The following is a 17017-nucleotide window of genomic DNA, read 5'->3' on the forward strand; positions in this document are numbered from 1 at the left end:
AAAGAAAACGTGCTGGAGAACGAGAGCGCGATGCGACAAAATTAATCCGTCCGGTCAAGGATATGGGCTCTCCCGGGCAGATAAAAACTTTGACTGATTGTTATGACGCGGATAGGATCGTTGCAGAAGTATGTTCGATTCATAGGGCAAGCCTCATCCGCAACAAATATGCAGGAAGTATCAAGTGGACCTTCTGCTCCGCGCAGTGTGAAGGTGACTTTCACATTGCGTGGAGTCGGATTGTAATGCTAGTACAGCATACGATTAACACGATTTCAGGATCCGAAAAGGATACGAGCTCCAGCATCGTCTCTGCCACATTTCCAATCGGTTCGGAAACGGCCGAAAGGGTCCCTTCGGTGAGTGTTAAAAGCTACGAGATCTGGCTTCCTACCTCACTAGCCCTCCCGGTGGGTTATGGTTACCGTATGCAGCTGGCCGTTGATCGAACGCGATTGCGGTCGCGAGACGGAACCTTTACTCTCACTCAGTAGTATAATCCAGAAGGCCAGCACGGTTGGAGTAGCGGTAGCCCCTTGACGAGAACTTTCGCAGGCTCGAAACTCTGCCACCTTCATCATCCTAGCGGTCTTCTCGCCCTAGCTAACAGACCCTCATCCTAGGAGACGGGTGCCTGCAGTGTTGAACGTGGACTACCTCGCGACGTTCTCCTGAACGCTCTGGCTTGGGTTTCGCAGATGAAAGCCTGTCGCTATGCCTCGAGAAATTCTCCCCGGTCCGAGACCATAGCCGTTATTTGTATCGTAGTGATGCGTACACACCTAATCCCCGACTCCGCAATTATGAGCATTTCTTCTTACCTTCCATGTCACGTTGCTCCTTTTGGCATTCAATACACCATCACAAGCGAGCACACACCAAATACACAATACAACGATGGAGCAGGCCAAAAGTTATCCGGCCCGATAAGGAGGACAAGAATATAGATGTGATAGCCACGTACTGGACGACCAATGCACCTATCCTCCAATTCTACGGCACGCTCGTGATGAAATATGTTACAGCTCACACCATCATCTCCATGTAACCTCACGCACTGGTCTGGAGAGAAAAAGGGATGAGTATATCCACGTCTCGACTCTCTATCCCGAAGAGCAATCAAATTTCGGAACCGTATTGCCATTAATGAAGTACGTGCAATGGGATTTAATCTGACAATATTGCTCCGTACTGGAAAACATGACTGCGACTGCAGCGCGTACTGTCCACAGACAACAAAGTACTCTGTTGATGAAGATATATTCCGTTAAAGTGGACATACCTTAAGAAGCACGAGTATCGTATGCAGTGATGATATGCCTATCGTCGTATGGTTTCTCAGAGGCCATGAGTGTGCAATGACAGGCAACATGAGGGTTAATTATTTCCTGACAGTGTATGGATGTCTGTGCAGAAGAGAGAATAATAATAGGGTGAGTTCAGTGCGATAAGGAGAGAACGCGGGTCCTGGTTTGCGACGGAACATGTTGAACTCGTCCGCTATTAACGCGGCAAAAATTACCGAATTTGGCATACTCTCATGGCGTGGAAATTTCTTCCGGACGGCGCAAGCTTGAAGCTTATTCGTTACTTACTAATTACCTTTCTTGATCCAAATTCAAATTCGTCCGTTTATGACGGCTTGCCTCATAACCGGGCTGGGACCGTGGAGGTAACATCAACATCGACATACTATTAGGATCATGCTACACATAGTAAATTCAAGTTACATCTCTGGGACTGTCGGACAGCGTTGGACTCGCAACACCTTGACTGTCTTCACGAAATGATCCTCGCTTGCTATCGGGCTGCATGACTCGAAAGAGCTTCTCCGCTTCTATTTTTGAAGGTGGATTCTAAAAGGACTCATCTGGGCTTTTGTAGTTGTATGTGGGTCCTCTACACCTATCATGTCCACTGCCAGCATTCGCTCCGCCAACGCTGTTGCTCCTACCTATGCCGAAGGCAAACATGGCCAACGTCAGTCATTAATCAGTGTTCTGTCTGTCCCAGTCCCTACTGCCAAGCCAAAGCTACCTTTAAGGTGGAAGGTAGTGATGATCGGATTAACGTGTATGTGCACATGTAAGTACCCATCTCTATTAATTTTTCCGAGTAGCTCATGAACTGTGCAAGTCGGAAATCATTGGTCCAACGTACGCATCCATCATGATAGTTCAAGTTCTGCAGATGCAAACAAATTATTTTCATGCCCGCAGGGTCTCATCGTTGCTCTGAAGACAACGATCGAGAAAAAACTGAAGATAAACAATTCCGAATTTGCTACTCTCGTAAGTATTTTGCTCGACATAATCATGCCAGTAGCGGTCTTGACGTTCTCGGATTGCTAGGTAGCTGTAACGAATCTGGTACGGCCGATCTTGCTCCGTTAACGTGGAACCGACGTACTCACTCTCGAAAAGGTCAACACATTTCTCTGCATCGCCCTCGGTTTCGTCATCGATAAATTTGGAGGCCCACTCATGTCTGTCATACTTGCCGCATTTCATCTTGCAGGCACTATCGTAGAGGCCGGCGCAACGACAAACGGACTCGATAGTTATCATGTCCTCATGGCGGGCAAGATCATCGCGGCTATCGGTGACGGATCCCTAGATAATGCACAGCACAAAATCTTCACCACATATTTTGCGCCGGGAAAAGGTTTCGGAGTGTCCATAGGTGAGGTACCTCATGATCGTTAGCGATCCTTATATTGACCGTTTTGTCAGGTCTCATATGGTAGGTTCTATGACTACACCTTCACAACTCATATGCACTTGTATCGTGTAGGTCGATGGCGAATCTGGCTCAATATATCGGTCAGAGTACCGCGAACGTGATGTCCGAAAATCTTGGCTCATATTCATGGCCTCTCTGGATAAGCGCCGTCATAAGCCTCTTCTCTCTTCTCTGTGCTATTTGTATCGTCATCCTTGATAAATTCCTTCGTTCACATTACGAAGTTGTCGATCACTCCAAGCGGGTCGACCAGCCAAGTACGGGTAAGGCTAGAACGTTTAATTGGCCAGCTGTGCGCCAGATGCCGTTCACTTTTTGGTTTGTGATTCTTTTTGCGACCTTCGAAAACGCTGGCGTGCAGTCATTTTTGTCAATATCTACGTGAGTGATTGTCTTTCGATAGCGTTATGACTGTTAAATTTTACGCAGGCAATTTGCACAGCAAAGGCTCAAGAAAGGAGCCGTAGTTGGTGGATGGGTGTCGAGTTTTTACCTTCTCCTTCCTGTTGGACTTGTCCCTTTGGAGGGCGTATTTATTGATACATATGGGCACCGTGTGACTATTCGTGAGCGTCCTCTCATTTGGTAATGCAGAAGCTGATCATAAGGCTAGTATTTCTTTCGGGGTGTATGTTCTTAATCTCAATGTTGCTGTTGAGATTTTCCGAGACAGTGCCGACTTTTGGTGAGTTGGGACGATTCAGGTAGATGTTGTACTGAATCCAATTTAGTTTGCGCATATGTATTCTATGCGTTTGCTCAGGTATGTGCATGAGATCCTCGATTCACTAGTACTCTAACGTTATCTTGCAGAGCTTAACACCAGCTCCGCAAGTGGAGATCTTGCGCAGCATTATACCAGATTCTCGCTACTATGCAACGGCGTGAGTTCTCTAGTACATCTTCACTGTTGACCTTCTTGACGTGATTTCTAGCTTTGCCATCAAAAGTATGCTTGGTTCTTCTCCACCTCATCACGCTCACCGTCTCTTCTTGCAGAATCGATCATTCAGGGTTCCATCGTCATCGTCGTAACGGCAGCTGGGAGGCTTCAAGACCTCTCCCCCAACGACTCGCTCGAGAGTGCTGTGACAGTCTGGCTTGTATATGCGTTTGCCTGCGTGCTTGTCTCGGGTGCACTCCTGGGCGCCTGCTATACACCATTCGGGAAGCGGCGTCTTCCCGCCGCGCGGCTTTCAGAGGTACGCCCAAAGTATCTGGAAAGAGAAGTGGAGAAGCTTTGGGAGCTACGCCTGCATAGTGCTACCGAGGAAAGCAAGGATGAGAGTGCGATGCCAAAGCAGAAGGAAGTAGTGTTGAAGAGCCCTGTACCAGGCTCTGTGTCCTCATATGCGCGCTGGGTAGCAGTTGGGGCTGGGTTCGCCATAGTCCTCACAGCTTGGGTGATATTCGGCTTTGGGGTTGAGTGGGGTGTGCATGGAAACATTGTCGCCGGAACTACGGGGGAATGAAGGGCGCGAACTGACAGTGAATAACAATGTCCAAAGCTTGTGACTGTACTGGTCTTCCTTAGTGTATTATCCTTTCATTTAACGAGTGGCGCGCTTATTGAACGGGCTTGTCGAGGTATTTAAAATCAAAAACTATACGATTACATCAGCGGTCTCCGCCTCCTACAGCTTACCACACGTGACAGAACCGCAATTTGATTGGACACCGTCATTTGTTTGTTCGGTGTTTGCACCGTACAGTGTATAGACCTGACTGCCCCTTTGTTCGTATCTTATCTCTTACCATACTGCTCAATCCCATAAGCTCATCCACGTACCTGTTGTCTGTTGTCTGTTAGTGTCAGCTGTTGACTGCAACAGCTTCACAACTCCTGCCACTGCTATAACAGCATTTTCCCAGGCATTGCAGTAACATCGCACAGGCCCCCTAACATACATACAATAACACATATTTGTGTGCATGCAGCCAAGGCTTGGCCCGGGCCCCAACCACAATACAATGCCTATCAATATCATCAATCCCCTTGTCCGAATAATCGTCTTTGTCCATTGTGTGGGAATACTTCTGGTGATATGGGCAACAAACTTCCTTGGCCCAGGGTTCAGTAGGGCACGAGCTGTTTCGGTTATGATTGCTACCTGGGGTCTTGCCCTTACCCTATCACTCATTCCCACGACACGGGCAGAGGTTCAGAACTGGCAAGGAAGGCGGGTTGGGCCTGTCCAAATTCTGTCCGGTTTTTTTACTTTCTTTTGGGGTACATGGTTTGGTAAGTCATATCTAGGATTCCGGAATCTAAGCTAAAGTTTTCAGATCCGTTGTCAGATGAATCATTAGCTGCAGGTCCATTTGCAGGTGTATCTCGATACATGGTTATACTTCTCAGCTACCCTATATTTATCTTATCGATCGGTTACTTTGCGGACCTCAATTTGCAAATTCATCCACTTATTCGCCTTGAAGGAGGAATATCTGTGAGTACAGCATGCTATTTGTAAGTTTTATTTTTATTCATCACTCATCATAAAACTAATTATCTATATTGAAGCCTACTAGTACTATTATTCATTTTCCTTGTAGCTGCGTTCTGCCAGCCCTGAATCACGCGGTGATGGACCACCTGCCTGAAACCACACCCTACTGTCACATTGTTACAGCGCTCCACTGTGCCAGTTGGTTTTTATTGTATTTTGTTTTGTATGCTACATTATTGAAGCTCCTACATATTGTCACGAGTACCTCATATGAACTACTATTCTTTTCTGAATTCTAAGTCCTTTAAGCGCCCAGTCACAGCGCCTGTTCCTAGTAATGTATTTACAGTTGAAGAACCAGAGGTAGAGAAACCCTTTGCGACTATTATGGAGTTACCCGGATTGCCAGTGACAGAGTCACATGACTTATTGGATGATGCCGATCTTGATGACGACGTAACACGTAAACCTTATGGAATGTTCCAGAGCCTGTCGGTTGCTATGGCACGCATCATGACATCATAGTTATATATAGAATCATACAATACTTTCATTTATTCTGATTGGTAGTTAGTTTGAACTCAGTTTCAGTCTCTGACTTAATATATGTATATAGGTAGCTAGTTTGTAGTCGGTAGTTCTTTAGTTCAAACCTCTCGTCTGTACATTACCCTCCCAGGGAAAAAATGTTATAATTTTCGCTCAAAGTTCTAATTCAGATAATTCTATGATAATTTCTATCTAATTACAAGAATTAGGAATAAAATTGCTAGAAGACGATAATGTGGGATGCAAATATCACAAAATGTCGAGAATTACTTGAATATACAAAAAGTGTATCTATCTAAATACGAATTCAACCAAAAATCGTTACAATCATCCAGAACCGTGGGATGCCCCACCTGATCCCAGCAGCCACCAGTGTTTAGCGCACATGCCTGGCACACGTCAGCAAATGCTTACGTGGCTCGAACGTGTGCGGAGGACACTGGAGAGCGCCAGAAGAGTGGAAGGAGGGCCAAGACAGGAAGCACGAGATGGAGGGTAGGATGTAGTGTAGGGCACGAGTGGTGGTCGTAGTAGCACGCTGCAAGGTTGAAGATAGTAGTAAACAAGAAGAAAAAAACATGCGCACCTAGAACTGTTACAGTAACATTTAGACCCCTATATTCATTTCTTCTTTATCTCTAAACGGGCTGTCCGTACCACGCTTATCTCTTATCATGCTTATCTCTTATCTCACCAAGCGGGCTGTCCGCCTCTTTCTGCTTCTATCTTGATAACGCACTTACAAGCTCCGCTTGAACACTGGTATATAAACCTACCTACCCACTGTTGTATTCCTTACTTTAATCTACTGGGTTTTACCTGGAACATCGTCCTTCAGTAAGGTCTCCAACCTTACTGTCTAGAACCACTATTCTAAGGGAGTCAGCGACACTCGCCTTAGTCGGAAACCTTGATCTCTCAATCGAGAGCAGACTTACGTCTATCTAGGCATCCTGCCGATTGTCTACTCAGACAGAGATAGCTCGACTCATCCCAGTCGTAACAAAAGATTAAAGTCTTTATTACCTGAACCGTTGCCATCTGCAACGAAACCGACACCACGACTTCGTTAACTCCCTTAATTGGAGCCTTGAACTTAGGAGCGCTACCAACCATTCCTCCTTTGAACACCATGACGACACAGAACAAAGAAATAGAACTAAAGATCGGTTCCCCTCCCGAATTCGATGGAGACAGAGAAGAATCGAAGAGATTCATGATGAAATGTCATGCATACCTCGACATTAACGACAAAGTTTACGTCGATGATAAGAAGAAGATCATTCTTGTGTTATCCTACATGACAAAAGGAAACGCAGCAGCCTGGGCAGAAGACTTCATGGAAGCAGCCCTAGACCCCAAGAGGAAAGATACCTCCGGACAGATGATCGGTTATGGTACCTGGGCCAAATTTAAAAAGGACTTCGATGAAGCCTTTAAACCCATGGACCCCGCCGGAACCGCTATGACGAAGATACGAGGATTAGAGATGAGAGGAGATCTCCACACCTACATCTCCAACTACAAACTCCTCGCACATCGAGCAGGAATGACCGAACAAGCCCCCCTCATCGAATTCTTTCGACAGGGCCTAGACTACGGGCTTCAGGACAACCTGTATAAAACAGGCGAAACTCTCGATGACTTCGACACCGTTGTCAACACTTGCATTAATATTGATAACGCCTTCCAAAGATGGAAAGCTATCAAGAAGAAAGAAAGACCCCAGCAACAGAAAAAGAAGAACTTCGGAAATAGACACTATATTCCAAAAAGGAACGATGACATGGAAGTCGACCGCATAAGCCGTCTCTCAGACGCAGAGTTGAAGAAGCACCTCAAAGAAGGACGATGCTTCAAATGTCACCAAGTAGGACACCGTGCCAACGACACCTCCTTCCACCCAAGAGAAAGAGGACAGATCCGAAGAAACAAAGAAGAAACTAGCAGCGACGACGAAGACGAAAGTCGCGCTTCCTCCTCCAGGAACCCTATCAGAAGGAAGAAAGAAAGAGACGAGGAAGAAACTCCGAGGAAAGCACCGGTCCGAAGGAAAACCATGAAAGAAAAAGCCAAAGAGGTTGAAGAAGAAGAAGACAGCGATTTCACTGAAGTGGAACGTCGCTTCGTGGAGATGGATTTTTAGAAAGGGACACTGCCTCGACGTCAGTAACTCCCACTCATGTACGACTAATACGTTCTATCGGAACCAGAAATGAATTAAGAATTCCTGCATCCATTTTTTCCGATAAACGCGTGCAAACCGTCGAAACATCCATGGTCATCGATTCCGGAGCATCCGGCACCTTTATCAGCGATACCTTCTGTAAAAGGCATGGAATAAAAACCCATAAACTCTCACGACCCTTCCCTGTTATCACCGCCGATGGATCAGACGCCCAAGGAGGACTCATCTCTCGTTACTGCGTACTCACGATCAAAATCGATCAACGAACCATGATCGGGAAGTTCAATGTGGCAAAACTAGCCAAACAAGACAAAATCCTCCTAGGATTCCCCTGGCTTGCTGCACTAAAACCCCAGATCGATTGGGAAGCCAAAACCGTATCTCTCCCATCAACAAGGAGGTCGCTTACCATAGAAAAAAGCATTGACAGAAAGAGACGCAAGAAGTCGCTCCCGCCGCTCTTCAGAAAAGAAACAACCCGAACTTGGACAAATTCCAAACTACGGAAACCGATACAGGTGAAGGTGGCAACTAAAGAAACCATCCCCCCCTATACCGCTTCCGTAGAAGAAATAGTTGATGAAGAAATACCCAACTATGACACAAAGGACGACGTCTGGTCAGAAAACTTCAAAACTCCAGTCACAGACCCACTTGCCTATCAATTAGCCAGTAACGAAGTACTCGTCGAGTATGCCACCGATGGATCCACCGTACGCATCATAGAAGATATAACCTTCGATACCCCACTCGTTCGAGACGGAACATCAAAAAGAGAACAAAATTATGGAAAAACAAGTAATAAAGCCCAAGAATTCGCGGTTGCAGGAGAGATAGAAAAACAAAAGAAAACTTTCGAAGAACTCGTCCCTCACTTCCTCCACCAGTATAAAGACGTTTTTGCCAAGGATGGTCTTAACAAACTCCCGCCGGAAAGACCAGGAGTAGATCATCGTATCGACCTCAAACCAGGATTTGTACCCAAGACATCAAAAGTCTATCCTTTATCAGGAAAAGAACGAGAAGCTGTCAAAACATTTATCGAAGAAAATACTAGAAAAGGTTTTATTGTCCCCTCCAAGTCACCTCAAGCCAGCGGATTCTTTTTTGTAGGAAAGAAAAGCGGAGAACTACGTCCCTGTCAGGATTATCGGTATCTCAACGATTGGACCGTACGAAATCAATATCCCCTCCCCTTGCCAAAATCCCTCATCGAACAACTCTATGACGCTAAATACTTCACGAAGATCGACATTAGATCAGGGTACAATAACGTAAGGATCCACCCAGAAGATCGATGGAAAGCAGCGTTTACCACTCAAGAAGGACTGTTCGAGCCAACAGTCATGTTTTTTGGATTAACGAATTCCCCCGCAACTTTCCAAGCGTTCATGACCAACGTCTGCCAAAAGCAGATAAACCAAGGATGGCTAGTCATATACATGGACGACCTATTAATCTTCTCAAAGGATCTCCAGCAGCACCAAGCACGGACCATCGAAATCCTCGACATCCTTAGAAGAGAGAAACTATTCGTTAAACCGGAAAAATGCACCTTTGATGCGCGAGAGGTAGAATATCTTGGAATGATGATCCGACCAGGGGAAGTAGGGATGGAACCCGCCAAAGTAGACGGAATCAAACACTGGCCAACCCCGGAAAACCTAAAAGACACACGGTCTTTTCTAGGATTCTGCAATTTCTACCGGACGTTCATTGCTCACTACTCGGATATCGCTCGACCCCTTATCGACCTCACAAAAAAAGACCACCCTTTCGTTTGGACTGACAAGTGTCAGAACGCCTTTGACCACCTTAAAAACGCCTTTTTATCGCAACCAGTCCTAAGAAACCCGGATCCGACTCGTCAATTCGCAATTGCTACCGATGCATCGTTGGCAGCAACCGGAGCAGTGTTGCTGCAGACTGATGAAAATGGAATGTACCATCCATGCGGTTATCTATCCCAATCTCTCAACCCCGCGGAACGAAACTACGAAATCTTTGACAGAGAACTACTGGCAGTCATTAGAGCACTCTCCGAATGGCGCCACTATTTAGAAGGGAACCCCCACACCGTGATAGTATTCACGGATCATATGAACCTCCTGTACTTCCGTTCCGCCCAAAAGCTAACACGAAGACAGGCACGTTGGCAGCTCGCCCTTTCCAATTATCAGTTAGAGTTGCATCACGTCGCAGGGACCAAACTAGCCGCCCCTGATGCCCTTTCTCGACGCCCCGACCATTCACTCGGAAAAGACGATAACGACAATCGCATTCTCCTCCCTGATACCATGTTCGTGCGACTAATTGACAATGATTTGTCAGAAAGTATTGCACGCAACTCCGCCAACGATCCCGTCTACCAGAAAGCCCTGGAAGCATTGGACGGAGTATGCCTTCCTCCAATGAAATCCGCCCTCTCAGACTGGACGTGCACCGATGGCGTCCTCTTTTATAAACATAGAGCTTACGTCCCAGCAGCCCAACGACATGACGTGTTATTTAAACACCATGATCATCCCACTGCGGGACATCCCGGACGATTCAAGACGGAAGAACTCGTCAAACGAGATTTTTGGTGGCCAGCCATGGGAACTTACATCCGCAAATACGTCGACGGATGTGCATTATGTCAGCAAATGAAGGCTGACACGCACCCGGTCACTCCACCGTTGCGACCAATCCCCTCCATCGCCACTCGCCCCTTTTCCCAAGTCTCTGTTGACCTTATCACCGACCTGCCTGTATCGGGCGGTTTTGACTCTATCATGATCGTGGTAGACCATGGGCTTACGAAGGGGGTAATTATTTCACCTTGCAATAAAAACATCACCTCCGAAGGAGTAGCCAGACTATTCCTCAAAAACGTGTTCAAAAGATTCGGCCTCCACGAAAAAGTAATCTCAGACAGAGGACCGCAGTTCATTTCGAAATTCTCTCGAGAACTTGCCCGACTACTCGGATATCAGATCGCCGCATCAACCGCCTACCACCCCCAGACAGACGGACAAACAGAACGTCTTAACCAAGAATTGGAAACCTACCTACGGATCTATTGCAGGAATAACCCGTTAGAATGGTCAAATCATCTTCCTATCGCCGAATTCGTCCACAATCATCGGAAACACGATGCCAGGAACACGTCACCATTCTTCCTCATGATGGGCTACGAACCACGTGGGATCCCTCACATCTTATCAGTATCAGACACGCCAGCAGCAGAAGAAAGACTCAGAAACCTACAGAAGATACGTGAAGAAGCACTCGCTTGTCATAACATCGCCATGCAACGAATGGCAGAAAGATCTCGCCATGGGAAATACCGACCATGGAAGATAGGAGATAAGGTATGGCTTACGGCCACCAATCTCCTGACATCTTTACCTTCTAGGAAACTTGCGCCCAAACGATACGGCCCATTCGTTATCACCGCAGTCTTATCTCCTATCACATTTACTCTAAAACTCCCAGATCAGTGGAAAGTTCACCCCACGTTCCATGCTTCCGAACTATCGTCCTATCGCGAGACAGAGATACACGGACCGAACTACACCGAACCTCCACCTGACATTATCAATGGCGAAGAAGAATATGAAATAGAAGCTATTCTTAGCCATAAAGGCACGGGTAAACGAAGACGCTATCTCGTATCATGGATAGGCTACTCTTCCGGAAGCAACGAATGGATACCCGAGGAGAACTTGCGGAGTTCGAAAGAGCTTTTAACAACATATAAGAAGAGGCACAAGCTAAACTGAATGAACCATTCCCCTGTAAACGAAACCCAAGTGACCAATATGCCCTTCCCCGCATCCACCTACACTCTGCCATACCACTCCACCTTCGAAACCGCCGCCCTTGACTCAAATGACGAACGATACGAAACGTACATCACCCAAGCTGAAGACCTCACTCTCATTGAGGCAGCACTTCTCTGCCCCCAACATGCCATTGAGCTCACCAGAGTCCTCTTCGGAAGAAACGCCCACTCCATCAACCTCCTCATCAACATCATTAGAGCCACCGAGATCATCGAACGAGTCTGTCGTCTCGTTGAAGACAACACGGTCCGCCACAGTCTCATGCATATGCAGAGGCGCATACGCAACTTTGCTCTGCGCCTTATTCCTGAAGAAGTTAAAGACGATATTAGAACGGTCATCCACATCGTCTCAGAACAAACCGCAGGGGTTGCGCGCCCACCTTCCCCTATGGGCCCCACCGGAGGAGCCCCTCCTCCCTCATACCAAGACGCTGCTCCTACTCTCTCTTCTCACATTCCTAATGAGTTACTGGCTGCGGTCAATAATCTCGCGCAGACAACGGAAGCCATGTTAGCTTCCCTCAGAGAAGAAAACCGCCAAGCAATCCCCGTACCAGTCCCTACGGTGGAAACTATTGAACACCCTCCCCATCTTTATACTGCGTTCTCTGCTACCCGCGAAGAGATCGCTGCTGATCCAAATCAACAACTCCTATCCTATCATGAAGAACAGGACTTGGCCAACGCATTGGCCTCGCTCCACATTCACCCCCCGATTGTCATTCCAGATTCATTATCGACGCATACCTTCACGGATGGAATAGTACCCATGCAAGCGTTGGGAAGAACTCAACCTGCCACTCCTGCTGAGCTAATCGCGGAGGCAGAGCAACGAGGTGTAGCCATTAGGCACCCCATACAACGAACCGATTTAACCAGGAAAAGAACGCGAGCTCGGCGCTCTGCTAAAGATAAAGGAAAGAGACGCGCCACCAGTGCAGATGAAGCACTTAGTCCTAAGCCAGGCCCATCACCCTTACGAGCGACCTCCTCTAATCCTGATGAAAACCGCGTATGCAGATACTGCAAAACGATCGGGCATAGGCAAATTAATTGCCCCGACTACTACTGTCGCGTCTGTCGAGAATTGTCTCCAGGCCATCTTTCATTTTATTGCCCACACTATACTGGAGAAACCCCTACTTCTCTAACCTGGAAAGACGAAGGATTTTACCAGGCACTCGCAGCCTGGGAGAATGACGCCGATGACGCATACGCAGCATTATGCAGGGAAGAAGAAATGCTCTATTCGGAAGAGCGCATGAAGGCTGGACCAGAAGACGACTTAGAGTATTCTGACGATCCCATCTACTACGCTAACCAGGATGATTGAATCCGGTGGTTTCAACCCTAGTAAGGGGGTAATGTTACAGTAACATTTAGACCCCTATATTCATTTCTTCTTTATCTCTAAACGGGCTGTCCGTACCACGCTTATCTCTTATCATGCTTATCTCTTATCTCACCAAGCGGGCTGTCCGCCTCTTTCTGCTTCTATCTTGATAACGCACTTACAAGCTCCGCTTGAACACTGGTATATAAACCTACCTACCCACTGTTGTATTCCTTACTTTAATCTACTGGGTTTTACCTGGAACATCGTCCTTCAGTAAGGTCTCCAACCTTACTGTCTAGAACCACTATTCTAAGGGAGTCAGCGACACTCGCCTTAGTCGGAAACCTTGATCTCTCAATCGAGAGCAGACTTACGTCTATCTAGGCATCCTGCCGATTGTCTACTCAGACAGAGATAGCTCGACTCATCCCAGTCGTAACAAGAACAAGCAGTGAATGACTGAGTAAAATTTTGTTGAAGTTCATCATTTGCACATATTTGTTTCGCTCATGTGACTGTTTGGTTGATATTGAACCATTTGCATCATGGTATTTGTTTGGCTCGCATGACTTTGGTTTGAAAACTTTTTGAACTTCTGATGTCGATCCCTCATTAACATTCCTCAACGTTCAACATCGTCAGCCTCAACCATCAAACTGATAGGTATGTCTTAGGTTTTTTAAAAAAGTTCTATTTAACATTTGTAACTACAAACTAGGTAGTTCATAGCCGTCCTTCCGCGCTCGTTGTTGGATTGTGAGTGTGTCAGTCCTTGTTCGAGCAAGAGCCATGCTGATCCAAGTCGTTGCCTGCCGTTCACAGGAAGTGAGTGCATCGATTGTTGTTCGAGCAACCGCCACACTGATTCCAAGTCGTTATCTGCCGCTCGCAGGAAGTGAGTGCGTCGTTCGTTGTTCGAGCAACCGCCACGCTGATACAAGTCGTTGTCTGCCATTCGCAGGAAGTGAGTGTGTCAAACCTCCTCTGAGCTCGAGCCATGCTGATCCAGGTCATTGTCTGCCGTTTGCAGCGGGTGAGTGTGTTGATCCTCCTTTGAGCTCGAGCCATGCTGATCAAAGTCGTTGTCCGCCTTTCGCAGCGTGTCGATCCTCTTTCAAGGAGTCACTGTATGTCTTTTCTATAAATCCACTTGCGTGTTTCACTAATGTAGCTTTATTAGCTTATGCTTATCCACACATGTTCACACTTGTATGTGCTTGTTCGCACTCGTTCTTGCTGCAACAGGTATGGCTTTGCTAATCTAAGCCAGGGATTAGGTAGTATTTGCGGTCAATTGTAGCTATACAGTAATTACTTTTGTGTCTATATTCTATGTAATCAAATATCAGTTGTTTTTTCTTGTAACATCGTCTGACTATTGTGGGTGATTTGCAATGCAAAGTTCGAAATACATTTTCTGCAATTCACAATAATTGTGTCTAGTATCAGCTAATTCTTGATAATTATGCAGGGGGTAAGAAAGTCCTTCTAAACTACATAATTTTCCTAATTCTCCTAAGGCTGCTAATTAGACATAATTCTTGGACTTTATCAAAGATTATCGAAATTTTGGCCGGGAGGTTTTTCCTGATGTAGGGTCCTGCTTGATATTCGCCCACTCCTGAGCCTGCCTCTTCATCTCCGGACGCTGTGCCTTAACAACCTGATCGATCTGCACTTCACAAATAGCCACCAGGTTCTCATCCAAAGCCGCAATATCCGCAGGGTCAGGATTAGGCAGCGAATCGACATACTCGAGGGTCCACAGAGCAGGATACCACACCCAACTGCGCTTCCCATACTTGTCCAACACCCCAGCGACACCCATGCTCTTTTGATGAACACTGATAAACGACGCAGCGGCGTGAAGCAGGTTGAACATGTTTCCAAACTGGACGTATTTCATACAGTGCTCTTTGCTGATGTTGAACGCGGAGCAGACTTCTTTCATCTCTTCTTTTGTTCGAAGCGGCCATAGACCCTGGAACTCGGCGTTGTGCAGCGAGAGACAGACAGGTACTACTTTGGGCAGGAGGTAGATCGGAGCAAGCGCGCTGTGGTAGTCGTTGATGTGGTATATGTCGACGACAGGGAATCAATGGATGGTGGTTGCGATGGCCTGGTTCCATGTAGAGTAGAAGATGGCGGAACTGAGATCGTCCATGCGGGCTGGGTATGGGTCTGATGTGGTCTGTGCATGGAAAACGGGCCTGTCGAGGATGACATAGGTGATATTGTCCAACACGTGCGTCTCCACTTCGATTCGATAAGGCTCATTGAAGATGATAACCTCGATAGGCTCCGCAGGTTCGCCAGCGGGATAATCCAGGTCCTTCACTTTTGGAATGACCTAGATCAAGTCAACGTCCGTCATAGCTTTTCCCATGAGCGATGACATCACACCGAGACCTCCGATCTTGACCTTGAGTTTCCAGTCAATGATCTCATATTCCAGCGTCGCGATGAGGACTCTGCGCCGCTTATTCTTGTCCTCTAGCCATCCCACGATCTCCGCGTTCGGCTTGTGCCCAAAGATCTTTTCCGCAATGGGCGTCACGCTCTCCTTGAAGTCTGCGGCCGACTTGTTGAGCAATCCGATGATAGGGGAATACTTGCTTGCGCCCGAATTCGTCTGCACACCATACAGGTTGTGGCGGATGCCGTAGAAAGAGTACACGAAAATGACGACTGCGAGAACTCCGGTAATGAGGGAGAGAGAGCAGAGGAGCCCGTACATGGTAGCGCTGACAAAAGCATGGCCATGAGGCTCAAGAGTCCACTCCAACGTGGCATCATCAACGATGAGTGCCCATGCGAGCGCAGGATAAGGGGGCGCCGACAAATTCGGGTAGTTGTGCGCAATGCTGTTAGGTGGTAGCCGATCCATAACGCCGTCACCGTAGTAGTAATCATCGTACCCAAACACGTTGAGCTGCAGGTACGTTGGTCATGCAGCCATGATTTCGAGCTCCCAAGTGCCATCGCTGACTAGGTTCGTCGCACTGGAGATACCCTGGTCATAACCCCAGTCATTGAGGGCCTCTCGTCTTCCATAGTTGTTGAGAGCTAGCTAATCATGGACTGAAGCTTAACGTAATGAGATCATGTGGATGTTTAGACGCTTTAGGCGCACAGCCTATGCTGTGTATAAGCTGTGAAGCGAACACCGGAATACAGCATGTACAAAAATGTACCAGAAAGCAGGGGACTCAACTCTGACTTGACCACCAAAACAACTGTTCCCTTCTGCCTGCCCATCGCCGATTAGAGGCTTCTTTGTAAGTGATGATTTAGAAATTGATCGGTGAAAGCTGAGATGGTGCTGCACTCCGTAGTTGAAATTATGGCTTCATCCACCACTAAAACGAAAGAGACATTAGCAATAAAACCCCACCAGGAATTCAAAGGACACACCGACAGGGTGCAAGGCGTCGTACACCTGCCAGGTGGACAGCGAATCATCACTTGTTCAAATGACGGCTCGCTGCGGGAATGGAACTTGAAGAGCGGGAAACAGATAGGAGAAGACTGGAGAGACGGAGAAGGTAAAGTGTACCATCAGTGAACGCATGAGTCCTTGAAATTGTAGCCGTCGCAGCTGTAGGATGATGTAATTCTGTTCCTACCGAATATCACTGTGGGTAGTAAATCCAATGAAATTCATTAGGTAAAATCAGTTGATAATGTAATGAAATTCACAGTACAAGGTGCTGAAATCGAGGTGCTGAAAGTTCCGATTTTTACTCTGAAATTTCAGCGATATTGCGCTGAATTTTTACTCTGAAATAATGTGCTGAAATTCTGCTCAAGAATGACAAAAATAAATGGTGCTGACGACGGTGACATTATGTCACTAGTGACATGACATACTGTGTCACTTATTACCCATTGAGAATTCACCAAAGGCAGGGATTGAACGGATGACC

The 17017-nt window shown here is 46.9% G+C and overlaps 3 protein-coding genes across 3 annotated transcripts; 2 read left to right on the forward strand and 1 right to left on the reverse strand.

Moving 5' to 3' along the window:
• The first annotated feature begins 1636 nt into the window (after positions 1 to 1636).
• Positions 1637 to 4399, forward strand: HD556DRAFT_1358662 (MFS general substrate transporter). The gene is made up of 13 exons (XM_041302549.1): positions 1637 to 2085; positions 2137 to 2156; positions 2220 to 2291; positions 2352 to 2369; positions 2424 to 2682; positions 2733 to 2742; positions 2794 to 3123; positions 3172 to 3308; positions 3356 to 3427; positions 3474 to 3505; positions 3556 to 3626; positions 3678 to 3691; positions 3742 to 4399. The coding sequence occupies exons 1-13, from the start codon at positions 1911 to 1913 to the stop codon at positions 4212 to 4214; spliced, it is 1683 nt and encodes a 560-aa protein (XP_041162389.1). The 5' UTR covers positions 1637 to 1910; the 3' UTR covers positions 4215 to 4399.
• A 100-nt stretch (positions 4400 to 4499) lies between these two features.
• HD556DRAFT_1526157 (uncharacterized protein) lies at positions 4500 to 5329 on the forward strand. Its single transcript, XM_041309298.1, has 3 exons — positions 4500 to 4984; positions 5029 to 5209; positions 5264 to 5329. The coding sequence occupies exons 1-3, from the start codon at positions 4675 to 4677 to the stop codon at positions 5313 to 5315; spliced, it is 543 nt and encodes a 180-aa protein (XP_041162390.1). The 5' UTR covers positions 4500 to 4674; the 3' UTR covers positions 5316 to 5329.
• Positions 5330 to 14475: 9146 nt separating this feature from the next.
• HD556DRAFT_1535307 (uncharacterized protein) lies at positions 14476 to 16449 on the reverse strand. Its single transcript, XM_041309593.1, has 4 exons — positions 16104 to 16449; positions 15493 to 16023; positions 15243 to 15441; positions 14476 to 15110 (listed from the first exon to the last, which is right to left on the reverse strand). Exons 1-4 carry the CDS (start codon positions 16143 to 16145, stop codon positions 14650 to 14652), a joined length of 1233 nt encoding a protein of 410 aa, XP_041162391.1. The 5' UTR covers positions 16146 to 16449; the 3' UTR covers positions 14476 to 14649.
• Between the last annotated feature and the right edge of the window lie 568 nt (positions 16450 to 17017).

This window comes from Suillus plorans (genome assembly GCF_016647745.1).
Source record: "Suillus plorans strain S12 chromosome Unknown HD556scaffold_17, whole genome shotgun sequence".
NCBI classification, from domain to species: Eukaryota; Fungi; Basidiomycota; class Agaricomycetes; order Boletales; family Suillaceae; genus Suillus; species Suillus plorans.

What these genes read in the sequence shown, in the direction of transcription:
- HD556DRAFT_1358662 (XM_041302549.1), top strand. Translation starts at nt 1,911, where the DNA reads ATGTCCACTGCCAGCATTCGCTCCGCCAACGCTGTTGCTCCTACCTAT. An exon ending in TCGGAAATCATTGGTCCAAC is followed by an intron (nt 2,157 to 2,219) that starts GTACGCATCCAT and finishes TCATGCCCGCAG; the next exon opens with GGTCTCATCGTTGCTCTGAA. An exon ending in TGGGCACCGTGTGACTATTC is followed by an intron (nt 3,309 to 3,355) that starts GTGAGCGTCCTC and finishes TCATAAGGCTAG; the next exon opens with TATTTCTTTCGGGGTGTATG.
- HD556DRAFT_1526157 (XM_041309298.1), top strand. Translation starts at nt 4,675, where the DNA reads ATGCAGCCAAGGCTTGGCCCGGGCCCCAACCACAATACAATGCCTATC. An exon ending in CTTTTGGGGTACATGGTTTG is followed by an intron (nt 4,985 to 5,028) that starts GTAAGTCATATC and finishes TAAAGTTTTCAG; the next exon opens with ATCCGTTGTCAGATGAATCA. An exon ending in GTGAGTACAGCATGCTATTT is followed by an intron (nt 5,210 to 5,263) that starts GTAAGTTTTATT and finishes TCTATATTGAAG; the next exon opens with CCTACTAGTACTATTATTCA.
- HD556DRAFT_1535307 (XM_041309593.1), bottom strand. Translation starts at nt 16,145, where the DNA reads ATGGAAGACGAGAGGCCCTCAATGACTGGGGTTATGACCAGG. An exon ending in TGACTGGGGTTATGACCAGG is followed by an intron (nt 16,024 to 16,103) that starts GTATCTCCAGTG and finishes ACGTACCTGCAG; the next exon opens with CTCAACGTGTTTGGGTACGA. An exon ending in AGCCCGCATGGACGATCTCA is followed by an intron (nt 15,111 to 15,242) that starts GTTCCGCCATCT and finishes TGCCCAAAGTAG; the next exon opens with TACCTGTCTGTCTCTCGCTG.